At 39.5% G+C, this 15,611-nt stretch overlaps 1 protein-coding gene across 9 annotated transcripts in view; it reads left to right on the forward strand.

Annotated features, from left to right (window-relative positions):
* HECW2 (HECT, C2 and WW domain containing E3 ubiquitin protein ligase 2) overlaps positions 1 to 15,611 on the forward strand; it is a 456,160-nt gene that overhangs the window by 250,306 nt on the left and 190,243 nt on the right. For all 9 annotated transcript variants that reach the window (XM_022567294.2, XM_089915956.1, XM_089915960.1 and 6 more), the window contains one exon: positions 9,614 to 9,721. In XM_022567294.2, coding sequence (XP_022423002.2) covers positions 9,614 to 9,721 — 108 coding nt within the window. The remainder of the gene's footprint in view (positions 1 to 9,613; positions 9,722 to 15,611) is intronic.

The following is a 15,611-nucleotide window of genomic DNA, read 5'->3' on the forward strand; positions in this document are numbered from 1 at the left end:
GCTCTAATTTTTTGGGGGGTGGGAAACGGGGCTGCCAGATCCTGTAGGGCACTATTAACCTCCAAAAAGACTTTGAATTTTACTCTGAAAGAAACAGGGATCCTAATGAACAAGAGGTAAGACATTTTCAATATGTAAACATTACCTATGTTTAAAGTGAATTCTTCTGTAAACCCTCTCTGACTGAAACTCTTGAGAGGTATTTGCTAAAATGAAGCCAAGTGTTTCCTCTCACTGGTCTGTTGGTGGTTCCCCCCTTGTCAGCTGAGTGTTTAATTGACTAGTTTAGGATCAGGTATTTTATACAGGAAGTTGCTTAGCAGGGCCTCCTGCCTCTGCCTAGCATGTCTGGAGGTCTGAATGTTGAGGAGACCCCTCAGGGGTGTGGTTAGGACTTGGCTATAAGTTATGTCACCCAGCCTGGATCTACTGAAACATATAACATTCTTCAGATTGGGCTGCACCACCCCTGGTGAGGCCTCCTGTAGAGGAGAGAACAGTAGCACACCTCTCTCATACAGCGGTGTGAGTGACACTGAATCAGTATATGAGCCTCACTTTTCCCACCCCACCCCCTCGTCAGTGCTTCCTTCTTAGCGGGGCACACGCCCTTCAGTGCAAACATCCCCAAGGCCAGACCTTACCGACTTGCCAGAGGGTCTTCTTAGCCTCTGTTGCTTTTTCTGTCCTGTAATGTGCCAGTGTCTTTTTCTCTCATCTCTGGCACATTATAATCAGCAAACCTTTCTGGTATCTATCAATATAAGAAAACCTTCAAGTGGCAGTGGGCGCATTCTCATTTGATAGCATGGTGTCATCATTGCAATCCCTAAATATGTCCGATACTCACACTCTTTCTTTTTCCATCCAGGGAGGGTGTCAGTGTACAGAATTGGGCATCTAGGGACATTGGGTTAAAAACAAATGCCGAGTGTGCCAGTTCATGAAGTTTGTGAGTGAATTCTCATAGCACTTAATAAGACTGGTGCTCTGTTTGGTACAATCAGTGGTAAAGGGTCACCCCCTCACCCGCCTGCAATGTAGTTCAGATCTCAGCCACTGTCGGAGTTTTGCTCTCGCATAACTTGCCTAGTGGGATTCCATAACTTGCCTAGCACATGCAGGTAAATTTGCAAAGTTTTAACAGTCAGGCAGCCCCTGTGAAGATGTGTTTTTGCCCAGGTCTAGAATGATCATTTTGATTCAAATTGTAGTTTAGGATTGCTCTAAATCCCAAATCCTAGACAAGGCATCTAATTTCTGAGTGTAGCTGGAAGAAAGCCAGGCCTCTTTATGATCCAATCTCAGGACATAGGTATATTCAATTTTTATCTGAAAAGTAATTTAAAATCAAGTTAGATGTTTATGCCATTTTTCAAGAAAATGTAGGGAGGAATTACTTCAAAGCAAAAGAACATTTGTAAACATCATTTTTCATCTGTCACAGTCTGTCACATGGCATCTTTCTTACAAAATTTCTTATCTTTTTTCAAGTCCCCTAGGTTGACTGATAGAATAGTGAGGACTTTGAATACTTTTTTTGTTTCTGTTTTATCTCCAGTATTGTATGGAGGTTTTGGAAATATTAATATAGACATAGAAACATTTCCAAATCCCAATTATTTTGGATATGTTTAATATGTCTGGCCATGTCTCCTGTATATGCCTATTCACAGGACATTTCTGCAATCCAAAAGTCATGTACAGAAAAAAAATTAATCTTTAAAAGATTATTTTCACACTGACCTCTGTGTGTGAAATATTACGGGGAAGGAAGAGTTTGAAGCATAAAAGACTTTATGCTTACGTTATTTTAGGTTTTTGTGGCATTTTAAAAAGAATTCATTTATTTTTTAAAATTACTCTTTACAATCATATTGTAAGTTAATATAATTAATCCTACTTTTCCAAGTAAGAAAATGATAATGTCATGGGACCTAGGGAACAACAAACAGTAACTTTTACCACTGAATTCAGCTCTAAATATGCCACTTGTTTGTTGCTTCTGATGACATTTATGGAACCAAAAAATGAACCTTGGGAGACAAAACAATATGTCTAGAGAATAGCGAAGCAAAGGAATGGATGGGATACCTTAATGACTGGCTTAAATGTGTAAACCTCTGAAAAGATATCTCCATATGCATCTCCCAAAGACACTTCACACTTGATAGATCCAGAGCCATAGTCATTATACACGGTCACAGGGAATGCTGATCATTCCCCCTCGGTTCTCCTTTAACACTTTATAAAGTATGCACACCTCTATCATAGCACTTTTAACATCGCATTGTACCTTATATGCCAGTCTTCTCCTACTGTACTGCCAACTCCTTATGGCAGGAAATGGATGTTCCTGACCTTCATGAGACAGTCAATAAATGCCATTCAGATGAAAGAAGGAAGGGAGGGAAGGAGGGAGGAAGAAAGGAAAGGAACAAGCTAGCAAATGAGAGGAACAGTGGTCAATGAGATGTGCATGGTCCGCAGCATTGCTATGATTGCTCAGTTTCTCTGGAAATTACCATGGAACAGATTTTTTTCCATGTGAGGTGTTTGTAGTACCTGTAGCAGAATCACCTGGTTGGGGTGCTTCCTAAAATTCAAATTCCTGCATCCCGACTCAAACCTACTGAATCAAAGTCAGCATTTTTGAAGGAGCCCCCAGGATATTCATTGTGAGCAATGCAGTTGGGCAATCATTGCCCCAGAGGATCAGTTAGCTAAAGGGGAAGGTAGCCAATGATGATTTGTGACCTACTGAAAGTGCAGGAGATGTTGGTAAATCAGCCTATATAGAGATTTTGTTTAAGACCCCAAGGTAAAATCATGTGGTTCTCATTAAAGGAAGGGGACTATTTCTCACCTAATTAACCAAATTTCTGAGAAAATTCTCTGAGCTACTATACTCTGCAGTTAATAGAAGAGAGTTAGTTCTGTGTGGTGTAATCTTATATCCCTACTCCTTTACTTCAGGGTCCAAACACTTTGTTTCTTCCTTGGAGAAGCAGACTTAACAGAACTAATTCCAGTATTAAAAAAAAATTAACTGGAAAAGCCCTAGAAGAGTATAGTTGATGCTTGAAGAACATGGGTTTGAACTGCTCAGGTCCACTTATACACGGATTTTTTTCAATAGTAAATACTGCGGTACTATGTGATCCACAGTTGGTTGAACCGCAGATACGGAAACTGCCTGTGGGTAAGGAGGAACCCCATCCGTATGCAGAGGGCCGACTGTGTCGATTTTTGACTTCAGAGAGGGGCGGTGTGCCTAACCCCTGCCTTTGTTCAGGGGTCAACTGTAATTTTAAAAAACACTATATGAAATCATTTTCGGAAAGTATCATGGATTGCTAAAATAAGGCAAGAGTAAAGATTTTCAAAAGGTTTCTTGATCATGTTCCCACAATATTCACAAACAGGAATGAAAATTATATTAGAAGGATTTTAGGGCTTTTTGGGTGTGTGCTTTGCCTTTTTATTTACAGAACATGTACTGCCAACTAGATTTATAAGAGAACTAAGAATATGTAAGAGACATGAGTGGACAAGCTTCATATAAACCCTGCCAAACAAAATTAGGTTTAGAAAAGATATTTAGGTACATGAATTAAACATCCCCAATGTTTCTTTTTGTAATTATATTCCAGCTAGAAAGTTACCTAAGTATCTAGAACGTACACTCCTAGAATACAGACTCCATTGTAACTATAACAGATATTTTAATGTTAGTAAGAAGGGAAATAAAAATGTGGGTGGGAAAGGGGGCAAGGAAGGCAATGGTCCAAGAGCAAACGCAGACAAATAGGTCTCATGGAAGCTGACGTGTTTCTCGGTTGAGAGGAAGAAGCTAAAGGTCAAGGTGAGAGAAGGTGACTGATGGAAGGGTTTGAGTCAAGGGCACCACCATAATGGGGGGTAAAACCCTGGGCAAGAAAGCAAGAAATACATGTGGGTTCAGAAAAGATGGCAGTAGGGAGAGGGAGAAACCAGGGAAATGGGGCTTGATGTCCTCCATGTTCTAGATGCCATAGGGTGCATGGTACCCTGCTGTAAGTCAGAGGGTGGAAATCAGAGGATGTGAGAACAGTGAGATTTGAATAGCTCTTAAGAGAAATGGGGAAGGGAAGTAGCCAAGTATAAATGGAAAAATTGATAATTGGCTTTAAAGACCAATGACATTTCTTTGATCTATCAGAATCTTTATTCAATTAAAGGAAGAAATAGATGTATAATTATGTCTATACGATACATGTAGGGAATTTAGAAGCCTTTCTTTGGTGTACTGTTTTTATACTCAGTTATTTTTCTTATTTGGAGTTGGGAGCATTTTAAAAAGATTGAGTCATCTAATACAGATGTTACATGAGGGTGAAGAAAAACAACTTACACAATCTGGGAAAAAATATTCTGTCCTCAAATATCCATAAAAAAATAGACCTGAGCAGAAAAATGCTGTCACTGAAAAGATGTTCTTGGGCTAGCCTAGAACGGAGTGCAACCTAAATGAAAGTGTTAACCTACTTAAGGAAAAAAAGGTTTAGTCTGAAGGACAAGTTAAAATTGGTCTTCTTGAAACAAAGACAAGGGATGAGTCATTCTAGGTATTTTTTAGAATGGTGCCGCCAAGGCTGGTCAGAGCTCTGCTGGCCCACGTCAGTAGGAGCTGGAGCTGTGGTGGAGACTGTGAGAGCCGGCACAAAATAATTTGAACTCTGTGCCACCACACTGGTTTATTTCTAGGGATTTTACATTTTCAGTTAAGAGTAGCTGCCAGTCGGTAGCAGGAGTGCTAGTATCTGTCAGGGATGATGAATTTTCAGAAACATAATCTCACTGGAGAAAGATTTCCATCTAGAATAACCAGAATATTAAGCAACTTGGGTAACTTCTAAATGACAGACACTGTGCTTGGTGGGGAATAAGACCTTCCTCATGAAGGTTTACAGATTTGTTTCTTGCTATGGCATTTGGGCTTAAAAAAAAAAATCAGAACATACCCATCAAGCTTCTGCTCTGGGCCTGTTCATCCTGATTCTGACCCATTTCTCAACATATATGGGACATTTGAGTTCCCTATGGGCCTGAATACTCATGGTACATTTTTGACATTTTGCTTCAAGGGGCTAGCCTTTATTTCTTTAAATATCATATACTTAACCAAATGGAGTTGTCCACATAGCCTATGAACCAAAGATAGGAGTAAAAGTCAGAGATACATGTTTTATCCCAACCCACACAAGCTGGTGGGTGAACCGAACCCCTAACTCTAGGTCTCTTTCTTGGTGAGGAGTCTGGGGAGGAAGCACCCATAACTCATCCTCCCTTATTTCCAACTTCTGAGACCAAGGACGGATATTCGTGCAATGCAGTATTTCTACCTTGAAGTGAATATAACCGGCAAAGAAAAAGTTATTAGTGGCCCTTCTTGGAACAGGAGATGCTGGCACTGGTTCTCTGTCAAAATTCTCCTCCAGGGAACATGTAAGGGGTTGTGTCAAGCCTCAGGCATCACTTCTGCGTGGAGCTCAGTCCTCTCACGATATCTCCTCATCCCATTACCCCCACCCGCTCCTATTTCTGCTCCTTAGTGCCCCATCTTCCCAGGGTCATTACGTCAGAAGTGTGTACTTGGTTTGACTTAACTGATGGCTTGGGGAGAAAAAGTTTAGTAATAGCAGAAGTGCAAACCCTCTAACAGAGAGGTCACGCTTTACCAAGTACAAATTTATTAATGTTGCTTTTTATCATTGTGATCCTAATGCATGCTCCTTAAAATGAGATTTGATGTTGCCTCATCTTTCCTGAGGCCTCAAGAGGAAACTGACACAACAGTATTTTCAGAAAATTTCCCATGTGCATAGCCGTGTTTTTTAAAAAAAGCATTTTGAACAGCTGGACACCTTCTACTCCCTATACCTGTGTTCTGTTCCCTTCAGGGTCCAGTGCCTTGCATGTGACCAACAGCTAATACAATACATTTGTTTGTGAAAACATGAGGGTCCCTGTCCCTATGCCAGCAGCTCTGCCCAGTATGTTTTAGAAAGGAAGAAACTACCTTTGTTGTCTAACCTGGAGAAGTGATGCAATCTCAGCGATTCTGGGTCAAGTCAGGCATGATGCATCTAAATCACTGAGTGATTTTTAGGATGGTAGTTGTGTCTATTAGGAATTGTGTTCAGCTGCAAGTAACAGAAACCCAACCACAGGAGCTTAAGTAAATAGGAATTTATTTTTGCCTCGGTAGCAAAAAGCCTGAAAGGGCTCAAAGGATCATCATGGATGCTTCCAGCTTCTTTCTCTGCCATTCTTAGTATGTGGCTCTCATCTAAGGAGAGGGGAGGGGGGAGAACAAAAAGATTATTGAGTCTGTCCTTTTATCAATCAGAAAAATAACGGCTTTCCCAGAAGTCCCACCCAGTAGAATTCTACCTACGTCTCACTGGCCACATGCCACCCTTGGCTGCAAGGGATTCTGGAGAGGCAACTATTTTTAACTGGGCACATTGTTACCTCGGACAGAATTGGGGTTCAGTTGACAAGGAAGAGGCTCAAGGGATAGGCAGTGAGCAGGGTCTGCCCTGAGGAGCCACATGACATCTTTCAAATCCAGTTTTAGGTGATTGTCTGAGTGCCTTCTAAATATCAGTGTTGTGTTTCTATTTTTGTGATGGAATGGAGTGGATTGCCTTGCGTTGTTTATCTGTGAGAGGAGGTGATGCCCTGAGTCAGTCATGCCTTTCCATTCTTACAAGAACAGTGGCTGCTTCTTGGCCTTTTCACGATAAAGAATCTTTGACTTATACTGTGCTGATTACAGGTAGCAGGAAAGGACCATTCCTCCCCAAATTCTTTGACTTCTCAATGTGATGAAGCCAGTGGGCCCCAAGGACAACCACTGGATTGAAATCCAGTGGAGCTGGATTATCCAACCCCTCACCTGGCCCACTTTCTGTTCCTTTTATGCTCATAAGAAGTGAGGTTTTTCTTAGGACTATTCCCCTGGGCTTGGGACCTTTTCTCTCCTCTCTTATTTTAGTGGATCTCTTACTTCACCCTCTCGGCTTAATTCCAGCTCTCAGTTAAAGTGTATCCCTAATCTTCCCTCCTGGGAAAGGGATTTGGGGAAGCAAATGAGGTACATCTGATTTTAAGAGCCAGTATCTCTGCACACATTTTTGTGTACGTATAGAACTCTGAATGGTCTCCTTTTCCTGTTTTTAGTTTTGTTTCCTATTCCAGGGCCCTAGGACACAACTTCAAACTAGTGTGATGTAAGCAACTTAAAGAATATGAATCCCTTGGGCTTCCCTGGTGGCGCAGTGGTTGAGAGTCCGCCTGCAGATGCAGGGGACACGGGTTCGTGCCCTGGTCCGGGAAGATCCCACATGCCGCGGAGCGGCTGGGCACGTGAGCCATGGCCACTGAGCCTGCGCGTCCAGAGCCTGTGCTCTGCAACGGGAGAGGCCACAACAGTGAGAGGCCCGCGTACCGCAAAAAAAAAAATAAAAAGAATATGAATCCCTTCCACCTTCAGGGTGGGGCAGAGCCTGGGGCAGCCAGAGCACCCCTACTATAATCTTAAGTTGTAAGTGTCTCTTTCATGTACTCCAGTGTGTCCTACAAATATTACCATTTTCTTAGTGCCATGAGGTCAGAGAGCTTGGAGAATGCTACTTTCAGGCTGCTCTTTGGATCTGTTCTTTCTATCCTTCTTCCTCTTTCCTTTTCTTGTATTGACTCAAGGTCTACTGCTACCGACCTTTTGTAAACGATTGTCCTAGCCAACCTGATAACTTAGTTGGTGTCTCCTAAGCACCGTCCATGGCCAACCTGTGCTGTGTCTTGACTCAGTTTCATAGCTCAATGTCCGTTTGTTTCATCCCATCTTGATTCTGTTATATTCTACCAGCTTTGCTCTTCCTTGTCTTTCTTTTTTTTTTAATTTAACGTCTTTATTGGAGTATAACTGTTCTACAATGGTGTGTTAGTTTCTGCTTTATAACAAAGTGAATCAGCCATACATATACATATATCCCCATATCTCCTCCCTGTTGCGTCTCCTTCCCACCCTCCCTACCCAACCCCGCTAGGTGGTCACAAAGCACCGAGCTGATCTCCCTGTGCTATGTGGCTGCTTCCCACTAGCTATCGATCTTACATTTGGCAGTGTATATATGTCCATACCACTCTCTCACTTTGTCCCAGCTTACCCTTCCCCCTCCCTGTGTCCTCAAGTCCATTCTCTACGTCTGCATCTTTATTTCTGTCCTGCCCCTAGGTTCTTCAGAACCTTTTTTTTTTTTTTTCAGATTCCATATATATGTGTTAGCATATGGTATTTGTTTTTCTCTTTCTGACTTACTTCACTCTGTATGACAGACTCTAGGTCCATCTACCTCATTACAAATAACTCAATTTCGTTTCTTTTTATGGCTGAGTAATATTCCATTGTATATATGTGCCACATCTTCTTTATCCATTCATCTGTTGATGGACACCTAGGTTGCTTCCATGTCCTGGCTATTGTAAATAGAGCTGCAATGAACATTGTGGTACATGACTCTTTTTGAATTATGGTTTTCTTAGGGTATATGCCCAGTAGTGGGATTGCTGGGTTGTATGGTAATTCTGTTTTTAGATTTTTAAGGAACCTCCATACTCTTCTCCATAGTGGCTGTATCAATTTACATTCCACCAACAGTGCAAGAGGGTTCCCTTTTCTCCACACCCTCTCCAGCATTTATTGTTTGTAGATTTTTTGATGATGGCCCTTCTGACTGGTGTGAGGTGATACCTCATTGTAGTTTTTGATTTGCATTTCTCTAATGATTAGTGACATTGAGCATCCTTTCATGTGTTTGTTGGTGATCTGTATATCTTCTTTGGAGAAATGTCTATTTAGGTCTTCTGCCCATTTTTGGATTGGGTTGTTTGTTTTTTTGACGTTGAGCCGCGTGAGCTGCTTGTAAATTTTGGAGATTAATCCTTTGTCAGTTGCTTCATTTGCAAATATTTTCTCCCATTCTGAGGGTTGTTTTTTCATCTTGTTTATGTTTCCTTTGCTGTGCAAAAGCTTTGAAGTTTCATTAGGTCCCATTTGTTTATTTTTGTTTTTATTTCCATTTCTCTAGGAGGTGGGTCAAAAAGGATGTTGCTGTGATTTATGTCATAGAGTGTTCTGCCTATGTTTTCCTCTAAGAGTTTTATAGTGTCTGGCCTTACTCTTCCTTTTCTTTTGATAAAGGATTTTATAGATGGGAGCTCACCCAACCCTTTCCTTATATATCATCTCATTGCTGGTTGATGAGCAATCGTACCCTTTGTTCTTTGTGGTTTTGTCTTTTGGCAACAGTGAACAACCTGGCCAAGCCTGGACGTGCCATCTCCTTTCCACCTTCCCACCCTCCTCCCCAATTCTCCTGTATAAATGCAAATGTAGAAATTCAGGGTAATCTGCTGGGAGGATGTAAGTCATTAACAATAGTGTTCATTACTATTTCCCCTTTATTTTTTTTCCATTTATTTTAGAACTTGTATTAGTCTTTCAGCTAAGGAAAGACAAAGAGGTTATAATTAAGATTAAAAAGTGTTTCTTTGTTTTTTTCAGATGAGAATTCTCCAGCCAACTTCTGGGATTCTAAAAACAGGGGTGTAACCGGAACACAAAAAGGACAAATTGTATGGAGAATTGAGCCTGGGCCTTATTTCATGGAGCGTAAGTAACTAAGTGTGAAATATAAGTTTGTGATTGAACATTGCAGAAATATGCAGAAATCTATAGAGTCTTTCCTGAATTTTATTGTAAAAGTTTTGGGCTCTGATTTATACATGTATGCCATGTTGCACCAAACTGGAAAGTATATTGTTTTGGAAAATACTCATTAGACAATGTTCATATAATTTGAAAAACTTGTGTGTGTAAAATGTACCTGATGAATGTATGGTATATAAATTATGTATGGTTATTTTAATACTTTACACATATTTATATACCCTTATATCTCATTTATAATTAATATTATATTAATTACAAGGAGCAGAAAGAATAATTCAAGATTTCAGTTAATCTAAGAGTTTTATTTGCCCGTAGAATACTTGACTGTTATTTTCCCCAGCAGCAGAATAAGTTTTGCATTTGGGTCTTGGTCTTTCCAAGTGTAGATGAGATAGTGTGGGGCACACTGCCATAGAGGTCATTTATTAGGAATCAGAAATTGACTGCAAATAACAATTTCCCAGTTGATCTGATTTATATTGATACTTACTTATAAATACAAATGCTTATATATAGTACTTATATATGGTATTATATATGTAAATGATTTACTAGTTGGTCCAGGTTAACGTCTGCATTTACAGAATTTATTTTTCTTTAATGTAGAAAAAAATGAGCTCTTTAAAATTTTTCTGAGCTGTTTAGCTCTGTGTAAGAATTAAATTTTCTATATGCAAGGGATTTAATATAAGAAAGAGAGAGAGTGTATGGATACTGGTACTTAAGAATGGTAGTTATTAAACCATAAATTATAAAGTAAGTTTGATTAAATGGAAATCTGATGTAAGCATGTCTTTCTTGAAGCATGTAAAACTTCTGTAATATAAAAAGTCATTTTAAAAGATTAACATCTATTATTTTGAATTGCCATTAAAGACACCAGATAATTTCTTTGACCATCCTTACTGGTAGGTCAGCATTTCATAGTTTTCTCGAATCCCACTTCTGTCCTCTAAGGACTGTCTTTTTTTTCATAGTTCAATTTCTGGCTAGATTTTCTCCTTACATGAAATGTAGTTTTTAAGGGAAAATGCTCATGATATAACAATAAGTGGGAAGCAGATACATACAGCATAATCCCAGCTAATACAGCATGTAGGAAAAAGTCTGGAAGGAGATTTGCCAAAATGTGAACAAGGGCTGTATCTGGGAGGTGAGATTATGGGTGATTTGTTTTTATTGCCTATTTCTACTTCTCTTTACTTTCCAACATTGGTCCAGCTGCCATTACTAAGTAATGAGAAAAATAAGTGGTAAAAGAATCTGGTGAAAATGGAATGGGAAGTAGCTGGGTTTACTTTCAGTGTAATTCCTCCTTTGAAAAGATCCCAGGGCTTAAGAGGATGGTCTAGCTGAGAAGTATTGCCAACTGAACTTCAGGGAAAAAGGAAAAACAACCTTCCTGTTTGCTTTAAAATGCTGGAGACGGCTAGGAATGGTTGCCTGTTGATGGAGTGCGCAGATTCACATGATGGGGCTCATGTGAACACCTGGGAAGAAGTCAGTACCACACACTGCTATAATTTGTAACATGTATAAGAGATCCATTTACAGAGTATCCCACTTGACATGATTGATTTTCTTTCTCCATGAAGTATGAATTAGAGATTCATAATGTCCTGGCTGATTAGGGTATAGTAAACATCTCTGGCATGACAAAATTTTTTCTTCGCATCTCAGTCTTAGTATTTCACAGAAATGGGCTTGATATTGAAGCTAGGAATTGGGAATGCTTTTGCTTTTCTCCTCTAATTTAGCATTTCCACCTTAATTCTTCACACACAAAATTGGGGGTATTGTGTAGCATAGTTGTAAAATTGGAAATATTTAGTAATGCATTTTTTATTTTTTTGTTGTACGCGGGCCTCTCACTGCTGTGGCCTCTCCCGTTGCGGAGCACAGGCTCCGGACGCGCAGGCTCAGTGGCCATGGCCCACGGGCCCAGCCACCCCGCGGCATGTGGGATCCTCCCAGACCGGGGCACAAACCCGTGTCCCCTGCATCGGCAGGCGGACTCTCAACCACTGCGCCACCAGGGAAGCCCAAGTAATGCATTTTTAAGGACTGAGAAAAGTTGTATAAATTTAAGTGCAAGACAGTGAATAGGAATTACAGAAAGATTTGGCTTTAGAATAAGTTTATCTTCATTCATCAAAATGGGATCTCTCCCAACACACATCCCTATCGTTTCAAAATCCATTCAGTGTAAAAACCTCAGGTGGTGTTTATATCAGTGCTTAAAAGTGTAGTCTGTGTCTCTTAGATCTCACAGACATCTTTTTTTTTTTTTACATCTTTATTGGAGTATAATTGCTTTACAATGGTGTGTTGGTTTCTGCTTTATAACAAAGTGAATCAGTTATACATATACATATGTTCCCATATCTCTTCCCTCTTGCGTCTCCCTCCCTCCCACCCTCCCTATCCCACCCCTGCAGGCGGTCACAAAGCACCGATCTGATCTCCCTGTGCTATGCAGCTGCTTCCCACTAGCTATCTACCTTACGTTTGGTAGTGTATATATGTCCATGCCTCTCTCTCGCTTTGTCACAGCTTACCCTTTCCCCTCCCCATATCCTCAAGTCCATTCTCTAGTAGGTCTGTGTCTTTATTCCTGTCTTACCCCAAGGTTCTTCATGACACTTTTTTTTCTTAAATTCCATATATATGTGTTACCATACGGTATTTGTCTTTCTCTTTCTGACTTACTTCACTCCGTATGACAGGCTCTAGGTCCATCCACCTCATTACAAGTAGCTCAGTTTCGTTTCTTTTTATGGCTGAGTAATATTCCATTGTATATATGTGCCACATCTTCTTTATCCATTCATCCAATGATGGACACTTAGGTTGTTTCCATCTCCTGGCTACTGAAAATAGAGCTGCAATGAACATTTTGGTACATGACTCTTTTTGAATTATGGTTTTCTCAGGGTATATGCCCAGTAGTGGGATTGCTGGGTCATATGGTAGTTCTATTTGTAGTTTTTTAAGGAACCTCCATACTGTTCTCCATAGTGGCTGTACCATTTTACATTCCCACCAACAGTGCAAGAGGGTTCCCTTTTCTCCACACCCTCCCCAGCATTTATTCTTTCTAGATTTTTTGATGATGGCCATTCTGAGTGGTGTGAGGTGATACCTCATTGTAGTTTTGATTTGCATTTCTCTAATGATTAATGATGTTGAGCATTCTTTCATGTGTTTGTTGGCAATCTGTATATCTTCTTTGGAGAAATGTCTATTTAGGCCTTCTGCCCATTTTTGGATTGGGTTGTTTGTTTCTTTGTTATTGAGCTGCATGAGCTGCTTGTAAATTTTGGAGATTAAACCTTTGTCAGTTGCTTCATTTGCAAATATTTTCTCCCATTCTGAGGGTTGTTTTTTCGTCTTGTTTATGGTTTCCTTTGCTGTGCAAAAGCTTTGAAGTTTCATTAGGTCCCATTTGTTTATTTTTGTTTTTATTTCCATTTCTCTAGGAGGAGGGTCAAAAAGAATCTTGCTGTCATTTATGTCATAGAGTGTTCTGCCTATGTTTTCCTCTAAGAGTTTGATAGTTTCTGGCCTTACATTTAGGTCTTTAATCCATTTTGAGCTTATTTTTCTGTATGGCGTTAGGGAGTGATCTAATCTCATACTTTTACATGTACCTGTCCAGTTTTCCAGCACCACTTATTGAAGAGGCTGTCCTTTCTCCACTGTATATTCCTGCCTCCTTTATCAAAGATAAGGTGACCGTATGTGTGTGTGCGTTTATCTCTGGGCTTTCTGTTCTGTTCCATTGATCTATCTTTCTGTTTTTGTGCCAGTACCATACTGTCTTGATTACTGTAGCTTTGTAGTATAGTCTGAAGTCAGGGAGCCTGATTCCTCCAGCTCCATTTTTCGTTCTCAAGACTGCTTTGGCTATTTGGGGTCTTTTGTGTTTCCATACAAATTGTGAAAATTTTTGTTCTAGTTCTGTGAAAAATGCCAGTGGTAATTTGATAGGGATTGCATTGAATATGTAGATCGCTTTGGGTAGTACAGTCATTTTTACAATGTTGATTCTTCCAATCCACGAACATGGTATATCTCTCCATTTATTTGTATCATCTTTAATTTCTTTCATCAGTGTCTTACAATTTTCTGCATACAGGTCTTTTGTCTCCTTAGGTAGATTTATTCCTAGATACTTTATTCTTTTTGTTGCAATGGTAAATGGGAGTGTTTTCTTGATTTCACTTTCAGATTTTTCATCATTAGTGTATAGGAATGCCAGAGATTTCTGTGCATTAATTTTGTATCCTGCTACTTTACCAAATTCATTGATTAGCTCTAGTAGTTTTGTGGTAGCATCTTTAGGATTCTCTATGTATAGTATCATGTCATCTGCAAACAGTGACAGCTTTACTTCTTCTTTTCCGATTTGGATTCCTTTTATTTCCTTTTCTTCTCTGATTGCTGTGGCTAAAACTTCCAAAACTATGTTGACTAAGAGTGGTGAGAGTGGGCAACCTTGCCTTGTTCCTGATCTTAGTGGAAGTGCTTTCAGTTTTTCACCATTGAGGACGATGTTGGCTGTGGGTTTGTCATATATGGCCTTTATTATGTTGAGGAAAGTTCCTTCTATGCCTACTTTCTGCAGGGTTTTTATCATAAATGGGTGTTGAATTTTGTCAAAAGCTTTCTTTGCATCTATTGAGATGATCATATGGTTTTTCTCCTTCAATTTGTTAATATGGTGTATCACGTTGATTGATTTGCATATATTGAAGAATCCTTGCATTCCTGGAATAAACCCCATTTGATCATGGTGTATGATTCTTTTAATGTGCTGTTGGATTCTGTTTGCTAGTATTTTGTTGAGGATTTTTGCATCTATGTTCATCAGTGATATTGGCCTGTAGTTTTCTGTCTTTGTGACATCCTTGTCTGGTTTTGGTATCAGGGTGATGGTGGCCTCGTAGAATGAGTTTGGGAGTGTTCCTCTCTCTGCTATATTTTGGAAGAGTTTGAGAAGGATAGGTGTTAGCTCTTCTCTAAAAGTTTGATAGAATTCACCTGTGAAGCCATCTGGTCCTGGGCTTTTGTTTGTTGGAAGATTTTTAATCACAGTTTCAATGTCAGTGCTTGTGATTGGTCTGTTCATATTTTCTGTTTCTTCCTGATTCAGTCTTGGCAGGTTATGCATTTCTAAGATTTTGTCCATTTCTTCCAGGTTGTCCATTTTATTGGCATAGAGTTGCTTGTAGTAATCTCTCATGATCTTTTGTATTTCTGCAGTGTCAGTTGTTACTTCTCCTTTTTCATTTCTAATTCTATAGATTTGAAACTTCTCCCTTTTTTTCTTGGTAAGTCTGGCTAATGGTTTATCAATTTTGTTTATCTTCTGAAAGAACCAGCTTTTAGTTTTATTGATCTTTGCTATCGTTTCCTTCATTTCTTTTTCATTTATTTCTGATCTGATTTTTATGATTTCTTTCCTTCTGCTAACTTCGGGGTTTTTTTGTTCTTCTTTCTCTAATTGCTTTAGGTGCAAGGTTAGGTTGTTTACTCGAGATGCATCCTGTTTCTTAAGGTAGGATTGTATTGCTATAAAATTCCCTCTTAGAACTGCTTTTGCTGCATCCCATAGGTTTTGGGTCGTCGTGTCTCCATTGTCATTTGTTTCTAGGTATTTTTTATTTCCTCTTTGATTTCTTCAGTGATCACTTCGTTATTAAGTAGTGTATTGTTTAGCCTCCATGTGTTTGTATTTTTTACAGATCTTTTCCTGTAATTGAAATCTAGTCTCATAGTGTTGTGGTCGGAAAAGATACTTGATCCAATTTCAGTTTTCTTAAATTTA

This window comes from Delphinapterus leucas, chromosome 8 (genome assembly GCF_059928025.1).
Source record: "Delphinapterus leucas isolate spDelLeu-1000000601 "Yukka" chromosome 8, BTC_Dleu_Yukka2, whole genome shotgun sequence".
In the NCBI taxonomy this organism is placed as follows: domain Eukaryota; kingdom Metazoa; phylum Chordata; class Mammalia; order Artiodactyla; family Monodontidae; genus Delphinapterus; species Delphinapterus leucas.